This window comes from Vidua chalybeata, chromosome 1, assembly GCF_026979565.1.
Source record: "Vidua chalybeata isolate OUT-0048 chromosome 1, bVidCha1 merged haplotype, whole genome shotgun sequence".
Taxonomy (NCBI): domain Eukaryota; kingdom Metazoa; phylum Chordata; class Aves; order Passeriformes; family Viduidae; genus Vidua; species Vidua chalybeata.
This window is the reverse complement of record NC_071530.1, coordinates 136,808,320-136,828,883: the sequence shown is the minus strand read 5'-3', so window position 1 is coordinate 136,828,883 and position 20,564 is coordinate 136,808,320. Positions and strand designations below refer to the sequence as shown.

The 20,564-nt window shown below is 32.9% G+C and overlaps 1 protein-coding gene across 3 annotated transcripts in view; it reads left to right on the top strand.

Moving 5' to 3' along the window:
* Window positions 1–20,564, top strand: part of CSMD3 (CUB and Sushi multiple domains 3) — a 587,056-nt gene that overhangs the window by 518,665 nt on the left and 47,827 nt on the right. For 2 of the 3 annotated variants that reach the window (XM_053944919.1, XM_053944900.1), the window contains 6 exons: window positions 325–519; window positions 2,210–2,383; window positions 11,511–11,684; window positions 13,163–13,336; window positions 16,764–16,949; window positions 19,791–19,964. In XM_053944919.1, the coding sequence (XP_053800894.1) occupies window positions 325–519; window positions 2,210–2,383; window positions 11,511–11,684; window positions 13,163–13,336; window positions 16,764–16,949; window positions 19,791–19,964 (1,077 nt within the window). The remainder of the gene's footprint in view (window positions 1–324; window positions 520–2,209; window positions 2,384–11,510; window positions 11,685–13,162; window positions 13,337–16,763; window positions 16,950–19,790; window positions 19,965–20,564) is intronic. The other variant, XM_053944910.1, reaches the window with a different exon arrangement.

Below are 20,564 nucleotides of genomic sequence, written 5' to 3'. Positions count from 1 at the left end.
TCTAGTGCCTGATATAAAATGTCACAGAAGGTCCACCTACAGTGAATTCAGCTATGGTATAGCTCCTATCTACACCAACTGCATCACTCTGCATACACAATCCCTTCTGTTTCTGGATGATTATTAATTAAATGAGACAACTCATACCCTCTAACACAGGCAATTTCAAGTAGCGCCTTAGTTTTCAAAGATTATGTCAGTCACTGACATAATCTTTATCACTGTATCACTGTTAAAATACATTTTTGATTAATAATGGTATAGATTTTCCCAATTTGCCTGTACTAAGCCACCAATATCTATGTCTATTTGTTATTTTGAAAGTTGTTACATGTCCGAGCATCAATTCTTTTACCCTGGAACATGGAAGATGGAGAATAGTAAATGGTTCACACTATGAGTATAAAACAAAAGTAGTTTTCAGCTGTGATCCTGGCTATTATGGTTTGGGCCCAGCATCTATTGAATGTCTTGCTAATGGCACCTGGAGCTGGAGAAATGAGCGGCCTTACTGCCAAAGTGAGTACATCTTTTATCTGCATCTGCTGTACAGATTTCAGGAAAAAATACTTTATTGGGTGAACTAGAAATGAACTAATTAAGTATTCAAAACTATAAATTAGAGAAAGTGTTTCTTGGCTGGAATTCCTGAGTATCCTAAAGATTGTTATGTACAAATATAATACATTCAATTTAGTGACAAGGACATATCTGTGGGCACACTTCTGGAGTTTAAAGGTCCCTAAATTTATAAAGGTACAAAGAAAATATTTTCCTATATGTTTATTTTAGATCAGGAATGCCGTAAAGTCTTGAAAAATGCAAAACCTTTGTATCCTGTCTGCACACTCGATAAATAAAATAATCTCTTCTTTCAGGTAGTTACCATGTAGTGTGCATTTGCATGTATCTACATCATTCCTTCATTAGCTGGTATGCTGGTAACCTGCAATAGTTAATTAAAAAAAAAAAATAGTATTCAGGTATTTAAATCAGCTAAAGATGTGGCTATAATTGTGTTTCCCTCCCATACTGCTGTGAAAAGCATATTTCTTTATAAATTTACATTTAGACATCTCTTTTTCAAAACTGTGGGGTTTTGGTTACACTTTGAAGCTGCAAAACTCTTTCTCTTTATGGAACAAGGTGTGACGTACCCTCTGACACAGTGGGATACAACTGTGCTTTTGGTTTCCTGTATCAAGAATGTGTGTATCTGCATGTTTTTGTATAAATACAAAAATATCTAAAAAAGCCCGTAGATAAACTAGATAACTGTAGCTTAATATACATTTCTAATTTATTGACAATACATATAAAAAAAAGAGGTTTAAAAATGCATTTTCAAACACAGATTAATTATACTGGAAATTAACCTTAATTTTGAGTTCTTTACAACTGGAAATCTAATATATAATTTCGAGAATTTTTAAAAGTTAATTGCAATATTTCATCTCTCTAGTGTTAAAAATATGGTGTATTTGTCTGTATCTATATCTCTGTGTATATTCTACATACTAAATTTGTATTTGTATCTCTTTTTACTTTAAAAGACAAACTTCTTTTAGCTATGTTTTGAGAAGATATATTTGAAATATTATGGCTTATTTTTATCTAGGCATTAAGTGTGCTGCCTAATTTCAGCCTCTTATTTACTAATAATAAATTGGTTTTGTAAATTATTAAAAGAAAATTGACAGAGAAAAATATTATTTTGTTTGAAAAGATGCTTTCAATTGTAAATAAATAGCAATAAATTCCATCAATATCATTCACTCTTTATAAAAATGTAATGTGTGAATGCTAAGGAAGACATTTCACTATGATCTAGAAGACCAAAATGGCCCCTTACCAAAGAAGCATAAATAAATCTAATAGCAGTTGTGATGTTCCAGTATGCAGAATGTACTTGATAAAACCAAGGTAATTAAACAGCATTCAATAATTTTCTGAGTGGCTTTTTTAACTTTGCAGAAATTATTTCAATTGTTCTTCCCACTCTCTTAAGTATAATTTCTGGGGAAGGAATAGTTTTTGTTTGCAGGTTTTTAATCTATGATTTTACAGATTTCTCCAAAATACTTCAAGGTATGAAATTTATTTATCTGATTGACTCGTTGATAAGTGCTGTTGGTTGATAGGAAGTATTGTGTGGGTGTTTGTGATTCTCAGCTGTACACTTATGTTTTGTTTTTGTTTTGCCATGAAGTTATTTCCTGTGGAGAACTTCCTACACCTCCAAATGGGAATAAGATTGGAACTCAGATCACATATGGATCTACAGCTATATTTACTTGTGACTCAGGATACATGCTAGTTGGCTCTGCAGTGAGGGAATGCCTGTCATCTGGACTCTGGAGAGGAATTGAGACCAGATGTTTAGGTATGGTTATTACTGTCATGACTTGTCCATTTTCTTTCTCTCTAGGAGACAAAAGTAAGCAAAGTGATCTGCTAGTCCTTTTCTATTAGCAGATACATTGGAGAGAGCTCTGCATGTGTGCAGCTGGGCTACATTGTTTTTCTCATCAAATTAGAATTATGTTTATATTTTCAAAAATTTTATTATCTTCACAACTTGCAAAATCTGTGTTACTGTATTTTTGTATATGTCTTTAAAGTACAACCATACATAAGCAGCAAGACAGATTGATTCCATGTGTGCCAGCTCTAATACATATCCTCAGTAAAATATCTACATAGTAGATCTGAACTAAGTGGTTGTGTCATAGAATTAAACTGTATTCTTGAAAAGATACAGAAGGAGATTAAAAAAAAAAATTGTGGAAACTTTGACAGGACCAGTGAAGCCTTATTTATGAGAGAAAGCCACTATCCAGATGCTTCTTACAGAATTTGAGACCCTTTACTTGTACAATGTTAGGCATCTTCTCTTATTTAATATACTCTGACATTGTTGCCTGAATTATGTATGAATAAAATGAACACATGAAACAATTTCAGGGCTTCTTTCTGATTCATTATCATGTATACCTTGAGCTGGGCTATTATATTTTACTGTAGAGACATAGGTTTTAACTCTATATTTAACCAAAATTTTAATTTCAGTTGAAATCAAAAGTATATTAGTATTCGATTTAGAATGAAATATATATCATATTGTATCTCGTTTGTAGAGGCATGAATATATAAAAACTGATACTCTCAGAAAACTGAACTAGCATATACATTAAATATAGGGGTTTGTTGCAATACATCTTTGTACAGATTGCCATTCACCTTTTTAAACTACTTTTAATCCCAAGTAATTTTTCTTGTGTAAAACAGCATTATTTGCTAATATTCACTTAAGTGAATGACTCATGAATGAGCAAAAGTGTTGCTTACCAGGCTACAAGTCTGCAGCTGGAATGTTCCCTGACATAGAGCAGAGAGGGATAGAGGCTTTGTTTTTGTTTCATTTTAACAATGGAAACCCTTGATATTTGTCATCTTCTAAATTGTCAGCAACTACAAGATGTTCTAAATCTAAATTTTTGAAGCATCATACTGTGCATGTAATCAAAATTTTCTGGTTTTTTCTTGTTTGCCTGTTTGTTTGTTTTTATTTTTACTGATTTTTCTGCATAAGTTGCAGCTGTTGAAGTCTGGAGAAATGTAAAACTTTTCTTCAGAGAAATAATAATATAAAAACAGATAAATTGGATGTTATTTGTGAATAGCACCTTGGAAAAATACTTATATTTAAGAATTTTGCCAAAATAACTTCATGCCAAGTGAAGATCAGCACAGAATTAATTGAATTTCTCCTACATTTGCCTGTAGAAATAAAATTGTAATATAATTTTATAATATTAACAGATTACATAATCTTAACTAGTATATGAATGGTGAAAAGCATTTCCTAAGATTTCTCTAATACAGATTTTTCTTTCCCTTTTTTCAGAACATTACTGGGTATTTTTTGCCTTTTAAAATGTTTTTATGTATTATTTTGGTTAACATTTTAGACAGCTTAGTCAAAGACACTTGACAAAGTAAAACTAACAGAGAAAAGTATAGTGTGCTTTGAAAAGTCTTTCTGTTAGATACAGTTCTTCTTATATATAGTGAAGCAGCCTTTTTCTTAGATTATTACAAAGAATTCTGCTTTCTTCCTAGGCCCGTACTCATTTTTAATGTAATGTACAAAATTTCATACTTCTCTTTGGGAATTATCTAACTGAGCTTCTCTCACTTGTGCTAGTTACATGACTGATAGTAATTTTAAATGTTGTTCAGACATCTCATGAATGAAAACTACGATAAAAGACAGCAAAAAATATGATTTTCAACCAATACTTAAACTCAGAGGAAAGATATTTTATGCACATTTCTCTCTTTTGTTTACTGTTGAGCTAACTCCAGGTTTTCATATTTCTTGAAATACTTCATATTTCTATCCTCTTCATCTCAACTGTACAACACCTAACACTTATTTCTTAATTCCTTCTCCTTTTTCAATTCCTCATGACATCTAAACATCCTGATAAAACAGATCTATTGATATTCTTTCCCTTGTTTGCCAAAAGTCATTGCTGTTATTTCACACAGGATAGACTCAGCAACTTCTGGAACAATAGTTTTGTTCTCTTCTACATATTAGTATTAAATCTCAAATAAAGATAAATGTTGAAATATGATTAAAATTTTAAAGGTCTGTAGGATTTCATATTTTGTTGTTAATTGTGACAAGATTAAATGATGTTAATTCAGTTCATTTGGAGAGCACCTTTATAAAGTGCCCCTATGAATTAAAATGCAAAAATGAAGAATGAAGTTTATTTGATTAATAAGGCATAAGGAAGTGTGCTTCCCATATATAGCTAATACTAAAGGAGCTTTCAGTAAAGGCAGATGGATAGAAGAAAAGAGCTGTTTAGGTTAGTGTGTACATTAAATGTCAACATTTGCACTTCCCAAACAATAATATCAGGAATGCCATTCATGTCTTCTCCTAAAAGAAAGGCTACACTTCACATACTGTGTCTTTGTCTGAATTAAAAAACAATCCATCAGACTGAGCAGATCATGAAACAAATAATTTATTTGGAATTATCTACATTTGCATTACATATGGTTCAGAGAAATTTCTGTGAACTATATCTGGTCAAGTCCTCTGGGCTAATTGCCATCATTACTTATATGGTTCTAAGTTGTCAAAAAGATCTGTCAAAAATTTTTTCTCCAAAACAAGATGGAACATGTTTTGTGCACCTAGTTGAGCTTCTCCAGAAAGGAAGCTAATTTGTCCATAGTAAAACCACTCAGCTCATTTAAAAGAAGGAAGATCTGAACCGAAGTTCTAATGTGAACACAACTTTTGATTTGTTAGCTGGGGAATATTTATCCCAGTTTTACTCAACCCTTTTTTCATACAAAAATACTGCTGTAAAATGCTAATGAGTCATTGTTGTCAGCCTATTACTTGTAAAGGAAAAGCCAGTTATCCATCAACTCTGAGAACAATGCTGTCCATGGAGTTAAAAAAATAGCACACATGCCATCTGGGGCAAAGCAACTATGTAAGATAACAGCAAAGAAAGTTTAGTGCATTAATCTATCAGGGATTTTTAAAATATTTTCTCAATCAGCTTTCAGCCACTGAAAGGTTTGTGTGTCTATGTAACCTCTGAAGTGTAACCTCTCTGCCACTATTTTCATACTTGAAACTTCTGGAAAAATATGAATGCAACTATCTTCTTCATCTTCACTGTTTTTAAATCTCTTTTTTAAACTCTTGGTATTTCAGTTAAGAGGGATTTTGTATCTCCAGTGTTACTGAATTAATATATCTGGAGTTAGCCATATGCTTCTCTTTGTTCTTCAGTACTACTGTATAATAATAACTTTCAAATTAGGTATATGATGTTTCATCTTTAGAGAATTATTCAGCTGTTTCAAGGAATTCAGCAGAGAAATTCCCTCTGTGGGCCATGGATTAAAAAAGATTTAAAATAACTTTACCATTCATCCTGAACAGTTTTAGTACAGCTTGAACAGCTGTCAAAATGAGACTCTTCTGAAAATAGCAAGAGAAATGCCCCAAGCCCTGTTTTGTCCAGAGCTGTGCCTTCTTATATCTTTTTATGAAATGCAAGCCCTGTAAAGAAGAAAAAAAAAAAAGACAGGAAATTATTCTTCCCTTTTCAGCTGAGGTAATCTTGACAGGTTAATTAACTTTGTTGAATAATAAATAACGTAAATATCTGTTTTCAATAATACATGGGTATGTAGATTTGTTTCACTACTGTGCTCATTTTTGACACCACTGACAACTAAAGTAAGTATAGGCATGTTTTTTTGCCATTTAATGTAAAGATTCTGTATTCATTTATTCCTTTTCTCATAGAATAACCTGCAGAAAAGAAATCTCATTTACAGCTATAGTTTGAAAGGTTCTGACACTAAGTTATTATGCTCATTCTTCATTGCTAGAACAGGATTTCATGTCAAATTAGGTAATTTATTTGGTGGTCATAGGTTATTAATATCCTTCATTCCCAATCTTTGACTAATTTTGTTTTTTAATAATATTTCATGCAATTATTCTTCTCAAGTTTGGCTAGACTGGAAATTAAGAATGTTATATTTCTTCTTTCTCCTCTCAAATCTGCTACTCAGTAAAACCTTCACTTAGTCTCTTTTGATACTTTTTTTTTTTTTTTTTTTGTAATTTTCACTTGTCTTTGCAAAAGTGGTATCTTTTGATTCAGTATTACAAGTTACAGGTTACCTTAAGACCCATGGGTCTCATCTGGATTCATAGAACTGCTACAAAAATCTTTTACATCTATGTCATAGAAAAAACTGGTCTTACGGTACAGCACAAAAATAGAAATATTGACAATGGACAAAAACAGTCTAGAATAGCTTAGCCTAACATAGTCTATAATCCTAACTTAGTGGGAAGTCAGCTATTTACTACCAGGATATTAGAATATACTTATTTGTTACAAAGCCCAAAATAAGAGTTTAAATGAAAGTCCTGAGAAACAATTGCCATCAGAATTGATAATAAAAACCACCAGAATATACAGCAATAAATATGAGCATATCTTTAATCTATAATGAACATCTTGGAATTATTTTCTTAGGTAGCTTAATAGAAAAATGTTAAAGGTAAGAATTCTACTAAAATTAATGAGGAAAATAAATAAACACCTTGCTTTTAAAAGAAATGCAACAAATCCAGAATAGAATTGAAGTTGAGTAATAATTGCTCTTCTGAATATGGGTGTTGATAGTGATAGAGGTTTTTTGTTGGTTTGAGACATGTTTTGTTTTTTCTTCCTCTGTGCTTTTTTTTTTTTTTTTTTCCTTGACATTGGAGAAGTAATGATAGCAACTACTATAAGCTGAGGTCTTAATTTCCTCTGGCAGAGAACATCTCTACGTCTGTGTAAACTAGAGTGGGAAAATAAAGAAAAGAATAAAAGTTCTGGAAAATATTAATGAGTCCCTAACTTTTTTGGACCTTATGGAATTTACTCATCTACATGAATCAGTGGAAATTCCAGTAAAGTTCTCCAATATTCTCTTAACAGGAATTATATATACCATTATTTAGACTATTCATAGCAAACATAGTGAACTGCTTACCACATGCACCTACATGACAGTTGTCAGGTATGTTTTTTTGAAAATAAAACAAATAAAGCTGAACCCATAATTTTAGGGTGTTGGATTGTTTTGGTTTTGTTGTTTGTTTTTTTTTTTCCTCTTTCTTTTGTTTGGTTTGGTTTTAGTGGTTTTTTTTTGTTTTTTGTGGGTTTTTTGGTGTGTTTTTTTGTTTTGTTTTTTTTTATATCCCTCAGTCACACTTCCTCTGGAAAGCAGAATAAAAACTAGCAAAAAATCCCGCAAATTCCCAAGTTTTGTTTGTTTTTTTGTTTTAATCTCTTTTTTTGATGTGAGATTAAAAATGTGACACAAGTCTGATATATCCTGTTTTTAAATGATATTTACTTAACACTTTCACTGATTGATTTAGAATTCTGTTTTGACAGAAGTACGGTTTTATAATACAGCACTATAATATTCTTCATGAATTCAGCTTTATTTCTCAGTTTAGAAATGTTACATAGGAATAGAAGTAGCCTCTACTGTTTTAAAAATATGTTTCATTACTAGTAGTGGGAAGTTCACAATTGGTCATGCAATATAGTTAGTGCTCCAAAGATATAATTGTTATACAGAGTGGGAAGAAATAATCAAGACAGAGAGATTTGAAGTAACAGACTCATAGAATAGCCTAAGTTGGAAAGTAATTTGAAAAATCATCTGATCCAGCATTTCATGGCAAAGGGAGCTGAGATGGGATTACCTAGCAACATGTTTAGTCTCATTTTGAAAACATCCGGTGATGTAGACTCATATCACATCTCTGAATAGATTGTTCCAGGGAATGCTTGTTTTTAAGAATTCTTTCTTATGTCACAATGAAACCTTTCCCAGTGCAGCTTGCACCCACTGCTCTTCATCCTCTCCACGTGACTCCATGTGAAGAGAGAGCCTCCGTTATTTTCGTAGCCACTCTCTAAGTACTGGAATGCTGTGATGAGCCCCCCTCTGCTTGAGCCTTCTCTTCTTCAGGAACTAATGCCTTCAGCCTTTCCTCATAGGAGAGATTTTTCAGCCTTTGATTATTTTCATGGCCTGCCTTAGCAGTATGTCTGAATCTTTCTGTATCTTTCATGTGCAGCCTGGCAAGCATTGAATAGAGTGGGATGATCACATCTCTACCACTGCTAATAATGTTTCTGCAGATGGAGCCCAGGATCCATTTTGCTTTCACTGTTGCAGCCACACCCTGCTGACTCACAGTCAGCTTCTTGTCCACCAAGACCCTCAGGTGCCTTTCAATGACACTGCTCCCCAGCCACACAGATCGTGGCCTGTTCTGGGCTCTTTGGTTCTGTCATCCCAGGAGCAGAATCTTGCAGGTGTTTTTGTTAACCTCAAACAGTTCTTTCTTGCTTGCTCCTCCAGCCTCCAAGGTCTCTCTCACATGTCTGCCTCACCACCAGTCTGGTGTCATCAGCAAACTTGGTGAGGCTGCTTTCAATCCCATCATCCAGATAATTTATGAAGATATTCAATGTCATCAGGCCCATTACTGATCATTAGGGAACGCTGTTGTGATAGATTTCCAGCCTGATTGCAAACCATTGATCACCACCCTTTTAGTGAAGCATGTTAACCCATTCCCAACCCACCTGGAAGACCACCCATCCAATCTGTATCTTGCCCTTTTGTGCAGGAAAAGGCTGTGGGAAATGGCGTTGAATACTTTGCTGAATTTCAGGTAAACAACATCCACTACCCCTCTCCTTGTATATAGTAGGTGTTGAAGAAAGGCAAAAGAAAATAAGAAAATAAAGAAACAAAGAATCTCAAAAGTCAAAAGAAGTGAAAACTAGGTTTTAGAAGTTTGAGAGGTTTATGACAATGAAAGGAAGTAGGGTAAGAGGATGGGATTTTTAAATGACTACATTTTCTGGAGCAAGACCGGGACATTGCTGCAAGACATACAGATGACTTGTAATGAATGTTCACCTGTTAAAATTATATGGGTTTTGTAAAGTCCATGCACAGTTGTTGAAACTGCACTGTAATCTCATTTACCTCACATGTTGAATTGCTTCAGTTTTACTCTCTCTGCACAGGAAAACAGAGATTGACCTTTCTGGTGAAGTATTCTGCTTCCACTCTGCCATAAAGCAACACTAAATTCTTAATTAAGAACCAAACCATATATTTTAATTAAATGAAACTAGAAAAATATTTCCTTGAGCATGATCTGAATCACTGCAGACTGTGTGATTGCACTTTTGATAGAAACTAATCTTTTACAGCTCAGTTTTTATTCCTCATCTGGTTAGTCCTGTTTATAGTCAGAAATATGATAGGATAGGGAAATTAGTTCCTTTGGATCATGTTCAAAAAAGTCTACTACATGCTAAATGGATTATGAATTTCTTGGAAAATCAAGAAATACTCTGACAGAAATTTTTTAAACATGTTATGCCATCTTATCCTAGAAAACATAAATTTCATGTATGCCTTTTTTTTTTACATAAGACTGAGGGAAAGAGGGAGGGAACAAAGAAGGGATAATATAGCCTTGAACAGTACCATATTTGGACTCCTGATAACTACACGGAAGTCAAATTACAGTCATCAATCTAATATATGTGGCAGTTCATATACTACTAATTGTGAATTGGTGAATTGGTAAATTCTGATCGTTCTATCATGATTTGTACAATGAAATACAATACAAAACTCAGGTTGTAAGAAAATGTAAGATTTTCCTTTTTTTTTGGAAATTTCTAACCTCAAATGAATGAGGCAAAATGCAGAAAAATACATCAGGGTATTAGAAGCATTTAAAATTTTAAAGGAAAAAACAGTCCAAACCATATGTACAAACCATGTCTTTTCTTACTTTTCTTCCTAGGAATCCCATGCTTTGTAGATTTGTTTGTGGGGGCTATTTGAGGAAAATTAGAAGACAAAAGGAGAGCAGAGGAGTTTGGCTGTATTTTTTTTAAAAGTACTAGCTGAAACACTGCTCTTTTTTTTTTTCTTTTTTTTTGTTTTTTTTTTGCCTGTCTTACCGTTCTTTTGGCAGTGAATTCTCTACCAGATATCACAGTCTTCATGAAGTCAACCATTCTTAGAAGACTTTCCCATTACCACATTTTTTGCTGAATCAGTGCCCATTTTCCAGAATTCATTACAAAAAATAGCAACTACACAGTTTGATTTTTTTTCCCAGCCTCTCTGTAGACTAAATGTCTCTTTATGACTTTCATAGTGCAAGTACAATATTTCTCATATTTTGAGAATACAGAGTAAAAGATTAGGCCTAGGCGTAGACAGATTTTTGGTTGCCACTTGGTTGCTGAAAGATTTGGAGGCTGTTTTGCTAACTGCATTCAAACAAAGGATGTTAATCTCTTTGGGATTCCACTGGGAAAAACATCACAGAGTCAAATTCCAGCAATAAATTGTTCAAGTTAATTTTTTTTATAATGTTTGAAGGCTATATTTATAATGTCCACATGGATTGATATCTATAATATTTGTATTATTTTTATTTATGTGGATTTTTTTCTATTTAGTTAAATGTATGATGATTTAATGTTACCTTATTCATTTAATCATAACCAAAATAAAACTAAGGTAAATAATAGATATTTTTACATGTTACGATAAAAAGTAATTACTCATACTTTTAAAGGGAATTTGATTATATATATGACATTTAATCTCTTTGCTACATCATCTTTTTGTAAGTTTTATATGTGTATAGTTATACCTATACATATGCATGATTGCAGTTTTCACCAAGCTAATAAAAATAAAGCTTTGAATTAGGTCAATAAAAAACCTTGAAAGATATTCAGCATTTCTTTGTTTTAGTTAAGGAGGTTTATTTAAAATTTCTATGGCATATTTACTGATTTTTTTTCTTTTTTTTTCTTTACTATAAATAAATCTAGCTGGTCACTGTGGTATCCCAGATCTTATAGTCAATGGACAAGTAATAGGAGAAAATTATGGATATAGAGACACAGTTGTTTACCAGTGCAGTCCTGGTTTTCGGTTGATTGGCTCTTCTGTAAGAATATGTCAACAGGATCACAACTGGTCTGGCCAGCTTCCATCCTGTGTGCGTAAGTAAGCATGGCAACACATACTGATTTATGTTACAGGAATATCTGTGTCAAACAAGATGAGGATTGAATAGTCCTCAAAAGTATGGAGCCACATAAAATCTGTGATTCACCTATCAGGTGAAGTGTTGTCATCTAAAATTTCCACTTCATCTTTTGGCTGTTTTGGATATGAAAATTCTTCAGAAAGTGATAGGACTTATGAATGCCACTACTCAAATTTGAAAATGGCTTTATGACCTGTAGTGGCTTTTGGAAATATTTAATGTATATTTACTTTCACTGTTTCAGTTAAATAAGTAAATGCTGTTGAAGTAAACTGTCAACAATGCAGATTAAAATGTTTTCTTTACCAATTTTTTTTCTTCTTTTTCTTCCTCACAGAGATGCTGTTACTTTGATTTGTGGTTTTGGGGTTATTTTGAGTGAATATTGTGCTTTGTTAATGAGGTTTCTTTTGCATAAGTGTGTCAAACCATCACACGAAAGACCTTTAAGTAATACCATAAAATGATGCATTTAATTTAGGAAAATTTCATATTTCTCTAAGCACTTTAAAGTAAATTACTGCTATTTTACAGGTTCAGTAATATTAGTGTATTGAAACTGTATTAATCTGTCTCCAAATATCCTATCTTTATGGATAAGATAGGATAGGATAGGATAGGATAGGATAGGATAGGATAGGATAGGATAAGATATTCTTCAATAACTCTATCTTTGTAGCAGAAATTTTCTTAATGCCAAGTCATAACACACAATGTTAATTCATTTATTCTGTTTTAATATTTATTTTTAATTCTGATTAGTCTTTTTCTTTTTTTTTTTTTTTAACCAACAGTTTGTTAAAAAATAGAAGAAAATGTTTGCTAAGTGTTTTTGGATCATTTTGTGAATATTAATTTGTCTCCAATTTTCCTTACTTTTATTTCATCTGGTTTTTGTGGGCACAGAAAATAAACTTTACCCTCTTTAGAAAGATGTTTTATAAACATTAGAAAAATTTCACTGTGACAATAGTTTGTTTTGTTTTTTTTTTCAAAAAACAATCATAAATTTATAACTTCACTAAGTATTTAGGCCACAAAGATAAAATACTAAGTTGATAATAAGACAAATTTGTAAGAAATAATACCCGAGGAATTAAGGAAGTGAAATATTTCCTTTTGATTTCAGACTATACATAATGAAAATCTAGTGCTTGCTTTTCTCCTGCTTCTTCAGAAGACTTTTCTTCATTTGCTTTCATTACTGCATGTCAAATTCTATTCAGTTTATTTAAAAATTTAAGTAAGTTCTTGAACATGAATACATCATGGAAAATATGCAGTATCTTATAATATCAAAGCTTGAAAATACTATTACATAATTATTGTCTATTATATAATAACTAAAGAAAAGTGATAACATGTTCTGGTTTTTGTTTTTGTTTTTTTTGTTTTTGTTTTTGTTTTTGTTTTTGACTGGTGCTATGCTAGCTGTCAGCTGTGGTCACCCTGGTAGTCCTATTTATGGAAGAACAAGTGGAAACGGTTTCAACTTCAATGATGTTGTGACATTTTCATGTAATACTGGGTATGTTATGCAAGGACCAACCAAAGCTCAGTGCCAAGCTAATAGGCAGTGGAGCCACTCACCTCCAATATGCAAAGGTAAGAATGCAGCATTTACTGGTTTCTAACTAAATGTTGTAAAATTAAGGCTGAAAAATAATCCGAAGGTAAAGGAACACAAGACAAAATTATTTCTTTCTCACCAACAGAGAGACTGATTAACTAACATAATAATATTATTAAAGATGCTTTATCATGCTATGATTTTTTACAGTCAGGTTGCCAGGATAACAGTTGCAGAGAAACTTTCTTATTTGTCTGCAGATTGTATTGCTTTTATAAAAACTGTTTCTGCAAGTGACAGAAGCAAAATTATGGAGAAATAATTAAGAGCTTAAAGGCTGAAATAATTTTCTCTGAATTTTTAGCCAATATAGTTCTAGCAGACACATAAGAAAAGCTGCTTTTCTTCCTTTTATATTTCCATTGGTGCTCCAGTGAGCATCATGACTTTGAAAATTTTTATTCTAATTTATGAACATTGTCCATTTGTGTTGGTTCTCAATGCTTCTAGATATTATATATAAAATCCTTTCACTTAGAAAAATAATAGCATGAAATTAGTCCTATTTGAGTTTTCATAAACAGTTTTATGAAGGTTTTGTCACCCCTGTCTTTTTAAAATCTCTTATGTGCTTTTTAAATATTTAGTTTTATTTAGAAAAATGTACTTTTTGCTGTAACCTGCATGTACATATGCAGAAATTCTAATGACTGTTTTTCAGCATCTTCTCTGCAGCTTCTATGGATTTTTATCTGTGCATAAACTAAATCATGTGTTTTTATTGAAGTTTTATTGACTGTATTTTCTTTTCTATAGGTTTTCTCCACTTTCATTTGATCACTTTCCCCTAAGAGATTCTGCCAAATAGTTTGCAGAACTTAAATTTCCAAGGACTCTGTTGATGAGAAGACATTGCTTTCTAAATTTACAATACTAAACATGTACTGTTTAGTATGTTTAGTGTGTTTAGTGTGTTTAGGGTACCTACTTAATCTTATTTTCAATCTGGTTGCTATCAGTCACCTTGGTATTCTCGTATTGCAGAGTAATGCGCCAAAGTGCTGACAACTTATTGGCATGTAGGGATTGGTAAATAAGTTGATCAGATTACTCTTTGAAACTTTATACAGTCCTGAAATTGTATATTGGTTTTAGGAGAGAGTTTAAAAACAATAAGTACTAATCCTGTTTTGGGCATCATTAATCATGTCAGCAATGTACAATGAAATCCATTCTAATATGATTTTGTTTCATTTGCTTTGAAGTTTAATAATAATAAACTGTTACCTTGCATATTTGTAAACTACCAAAAGTGTAATATTATAGAAAAGGCTGCACACTGTTGTGAAGACTTTGCTTTTGTCCTATAAATTTTTCATATAAATTCGGTGCACTTGCTGTTATACTATTTACAACTTTGTTAAATGCCTAGCTTCTTAGCCAACCATAATAATTGTGGAAAACTGTTGAAATGGTCAAAGTTCCTTGTATTTTGTTTCAAGAGCTCACTACTCCTGAGTAATGAATAAATTCTTTTCATTACTTTAAATATATGCTTAGTAACATGAACATGGACAACATTCTTGGGCACATGGTGTGATTCTTAGGGCTGTCCTGTGCAAGGTCAGGAGCTGGATTTCAATGATCCTTGAGGGGGAAAACCAGAAAAAAAAAGACAGAAATGTAGCTCAGGCTTTCCTCTAGGGAAAGAAAAAACTTCAATATTGACCATCAATGTAGCTAACAAATCGTCCTGTCCTTTACTGTTAAAGAAGTCAAATACAAGCAGAAAGCTATTTCTGTCCTTGGAAAAGGTATTTCCTACGCTTTTAGTATCAATATTTGAGACCTGCTAGAAAAGCACACAAGCAGACTACAACATTTAGAATAGCGGCTAGAGAGGACATGAGCCATAAAATGAATACATTAAGTGATTTAGGTAGGAAAAATGATCATGAATTGCATCTGGCAATACCATTTTCCCTTTGATGATTACAGAGCTTTTCAGCATATTTTAGTAGTTTCATATACAGACATCCATGCACATTTGTTTCTGAAATTCAAGAAATGTGAATGCAGGGTCCTGCACCTGGGGAAGGAAGAGTAACCCCAGTAACCCCATGCACCAATACAGGCTGGGGGTGGAAAGCAGCTCTGCAGAGAAGGACCTGGGGGTCCTGGTGGACAATAAACTGTCCACAAGCCTAGCAGTGCTTTTGTGGCCGTGAAGGCCAGTGTTGTCCTGGGGTGCATTAGGAAGAGCATTGCCAGCAGGCTGAGGGAGGTGATCCCAGCCCTCTACTCAGCTATAGTGAGGAACATCTGGAGAACCTGGAATGTGTCCAGCAGAGTGCTACAAAGATTATTAGAGACTGAAGCATCTCTCTTACAAGGACAGGCTGAGGGAGCTGGGCCTGTTTAGTCTTGAGAAGAGGTGACTGAGAGGGGATTTCATCACTGTCAGTAACTGAAGGGAGGGTGTCAAGAGGAAGGAGCCAGGCTCTTCATGGTGGTGCCAAGTAAAAGGATGAGAGGCAATGGGTAGGAAATGATGCACAGGAAATTCCACCTGAATACACATGCAGATATATGGATTTGCACACAGATGTGTGCAAGTGTATGCATATAAACATACAATTGATTATAATGATATAGGGATAGTAATTTTTATGTGAATTTTGGTTTTCTAGAAAAAAAAAAAATATTCACTTTGAATAAGTGATGATGAGTTTCCTTGACCAGAGGAAATCATATGAAAACTGTAAAAATAATCTTCATGACCCCCAAAATAAGTGTTATACTGAACTCACAGGTACCTGTAAGTCACAAACAAAGGGGGAAAAAATCCATATTCAGAAACTTTCAAAAATATAACTTTCAAAGCGCTAAGGACTCAAAAAAATCATCACTATTCTTAACCATTAAAGTTAACCTCTTTTTTTAAAAGCTCCTATGCACTTGTTGGGATATGTTCTTATTCTGTCAGATTCACCACAGTCTTACCTAACTGACCTTGTGCCCTTTAACTCAAAACATCTGTCTTAAAGGTGATCCATTATCAAAATTTTGGTATAGGAACATAAGTATGTTTGTATTTCTGTGTGTGTTAGACCAAAATCACATCTAGCCCCAAAATATGTTTCTATTTGTGGACAATACTGTGTGTCAAGACAGGAATATAAATTAATTCTATTGGTATGTTCAGTAACTTTTAGTTGCCAATAATTTTACGGTATCATCACACTGAAAAGAAGAATTTCCTTTTATTTGCTCTAGGTTTAACATCTTCTGGCTTTAGTGTCTTGTCATTTTACTTCTTCTTCCTAATTCACTACTATTATATAAAAAGTAAGGTTATATAAAACCAGCAACATTGGATATTTCTTATACAAGGAGAATAGGAGACCATTTTAGGAGAATGTATTAATATGGCTCTCAAGTCTGTGCTCTTTTTCTTTTTAGTGGTCAATTGTTCTGATCCTGGAATTCCTGCAAATTCTATAAGAGAAAGTAAAATCGAACATGGCAATTTCACATATGGCACAGTGGTATTTTATGACTGCAATCCTGGATATTTTTTGTTCGGCTCCTCAGTTTTAATTTGTCAGCCAAATGGCCACTGGGACAAACCTCTACCTGAATGCATTAGTAAGTAGATAATGAGTTTGCTTCTACAAAGAATGTGGACGACTAGATAAGTATTATTTTACACAACATTTCCATGTCTCATGACAACAATTACAATAATCATATTTATATACATTTGTTTGTGTGAAGTACTGATGGAGGGTCTCAGTAGCTGCTGAAGTAGCAGTTATATTGTTCTTGTATGTAGCAAATAAAATAGAATACTTATGAAATGCAATAGCCAAAAAACATTTCTGAATGCTCCAGCATAATAATCCCTGATAGCAGAGATGCAAGGTCAAAACCTCTCTGTTGACTTCACCAATAGCAGCACTGTAGAACACCTAAGATGTCCTCTGGACAGTGTCCTCAGTTTACCACACTAATAGATGTACCTGAACATCATACTCATACACAACCTATTCACTAAGGCAAACGGATCAACACAAGCAGGTTATTTTTATTCTGGTTTGTCATGAACAATTTTCTAACTGTGATGCAGATATAGCCAGAGATGTTTGTTAGACTTTTAATTGGTTGGAACAGTTGATTTACCTGGTTCTCTATTAGTCTGTGAAAAGGGTTTTGTTTAGGATCAACATTTTTCAATGAGAAAGGCTTCTTTTCTAGAGATTAAAGGGAAAACAGTCTAAAGGTTACTTATTCAGGAATCATGGATTTATATTTGCAATACTGTGGCTATTTGTTCTCAGGAGGCTTCATTAGTTCTACTATTACCTCTCAAAAAAAAAGAAAAAAATAACCTTTTTTTCCTATTAGTGATAAAAATTTCAGTTATGGAACTTGTCCCTTTCTTTGATGGGATAAGTAGCTTGACTGGAAATCACAGTTAAATTTAAAACAAAGTGTCTGTTAGTTGCAAGTTAAATTTAAAGGCAACATTACAATTTGAAAAAGAGAAATATTCCTTAATAGTAAAGTATCTCCAAAGAGAAATTAATTTAAAGGTAAAGTTGCAAAGATTTCTTTTTTCTACATTTGTATTTTAATCTCTTAGTCATTTTTATCTGAATTGTCACAAGTACTTTAATAATACAGCCTTTATTCTTCTTTTAAAAGAGCTTTGGGAGAAAAAGTGATGTATATACTTTTGAAAGGGCATCTTCTGCTTTATTTGTGTCATTTTTATTGAGGGGTCAATGAATTCCACCTAAGTGGTATCCATTATATTTTCTAATTGTAAGCTTACCAAAAGTTTTTAAGAGTCTTTTTTTAAGAGCTTCTGGAATATTTTTCAAATTATTGTTGGAATGGGACTTTTTACAATGGCATGTATTGATAGCACAAGGAGTAATGGTTTAAACTAAAAAGAGTTTATTTAGACTAGATATAGAGATTTTTTTTTTTTTTTTTTAATGAGGGTGGTAAAGTAGAAAGGAAGAAATTAGTATTAGGAAAACAAAATTCAATCAACTTCTCAACATTAATATCAAATTAAATTTTGTAGAATACATAATCATATTAAGGGTAATATTAAGGGTGTTATAATTGTTTTAAGTCAATTATTAGGGATCCAAGACTTCTAGATATAAATGTAAACAGAAAAGTGTGTACAAGAAAGCCCAAAGGTGGAAACTGTAAGGTACCAGTATGAAATTAACTGTGTGCTGTATGATAACTGAATAGGGCAAAAGAATCAATCAAGAATACTACAGATGATAAAATATTCTGAAAAACTGTGAATGTTCTTCACAAGATAAAGGTCTCATTTTGTTGAAGCCTGTATGGCCAACATGCCTTTTTATTGACAATGTTCTATGTTTTCATTCTCAGTAATCACCCATAAATGATAGTAGATTTTAGTTAGAAGCAATTGATTTAAAAAATAACATGCTGACAACAAGTTCTTGTTATGTAAAGTTGACTATTCTGGCTGTTTTACTCAAAGCCCTCAAATCAGAACAGTCACAGAGGTCAGCGACACTACGCAGGAATCAAAGTTGATCAATAGCTTACCACATTCCTAAATCCTTTGTGATCCTGTCAGGAAGGTTCTACACTGTGAAGGCTGGACCTTTGGGAGAACATGTCCTTAAATGCAAATCATTATATACATAAATTAAAGCTCTAAGACCATAATAATAATTTAAGAAAGAAAAATTGCCATCTATGATTTTGGTCTCATGCTGTATTGTACAATCATGATACTGTTGCATGTATCTGAAATGCCATGGAATTGAACACATTCTCGACCCTGGTCAGGCTTCTGATCTGGATTTTTCTTTAATAGAAAAGGTCCTGCTTTTTTAAATAATACATGATACATAAATACAAATATCTCTGGCAAAGATAATCTACATGCCATGGACAGATGTAAGATTAAAAGCAATCAAACATCAGGCCTAGATTAATTTTGTGTACATAGTGGATTGGTTTATGAAATTTTGGTTTATGAATTTTTGTGCATTTCCCAAACTTAATTTATTTAGCTTGCTTTTAAAATAACTCCTGTCCTGAATTATTAAAAGAGAGATGAAATTCTGTATATTCTCTACCAGAGAAGTGACTTTGGCAGATACTGTGTTCCTGTAATTTTTCTCTGAAGAGTACAAGGTGTGTGCACGTGTTCATGACATAAAGATCAACTTAGTGAATGAGTGGTTTTGAACATCAACATATGTATCTAAAATATCTTTTTTTGACACCTTGAAACATTTCTTTCACAGCTTTTGGTCTGAAGCATATTTTGCATTCTAATCTCATGATCTTCCCCCTTCCCCCAAACCCTAAAAATGTTAACCCCTTCACAAATTTTGTGTGTGCAGTTATGAAAATAAAAACTAAAAATTGTTTGATCAGTGATAATAACCTTCTTTTATCTCCAATAATTATGCATTGTAGTGATTGACTGTGGGCATCCTGGAGTTCCTCCTAACGCAGTCCTCTCTGGAGATAAATACACCTTTGGTTCTACTGTTCATTATACGTGCACAGGGAGACGATCACTGTTAGGGCAGTCATCTCGCACATGCCAGTTAAGTGGACATTGGAGTGGATCTCTTCCTCACTGCTCAGGTAATATATGTGAATTAATGACTGTACCCTGAAGTTGTTTTAAATATATTTTTATTTTTTCAGAAGGCCATTTAAAAATCTGTAAAATTATGTATAAAGCTGAATTACCATCTCAGTAGAAGTAAAAAAAAGTAAAGCCAAAGTAAGCATAAAGTATTACCAGGAAAATAATCTGTAAGTAGACTTTCTTGGTGGCAGTTAATATGAACAAGAAATTTCATATTCAGTTGACTGTTAATGAAACCAGTTTTCTTTGAAAATATTTTTTATGTGATTTCTGGGAAGAGTGTTCATTTCCACAGTGAAATCTTGCAACATTGTCTCTACAAGATGATGGGTTAATGTTCTTATATTTTACTTTTAACTTGCAAAAAGTCTACTGGCTTGATGACACCTCAAATATAATTTGACTGTGTAATACATCCATCTGTATGATAAGGCCAGGTAGGCTCCACTTAATTTCAAGACAGGGTGCTCAGTTTTTGAGGGAACACCATCTAATCCTTGTAATTGTTTAGCTCTCACTGAAGTCAATATATGTATTGTGAAAAACTTATTGCTTAGGAATATTGTATTTCACAACTTCAGTTTGATTCACTT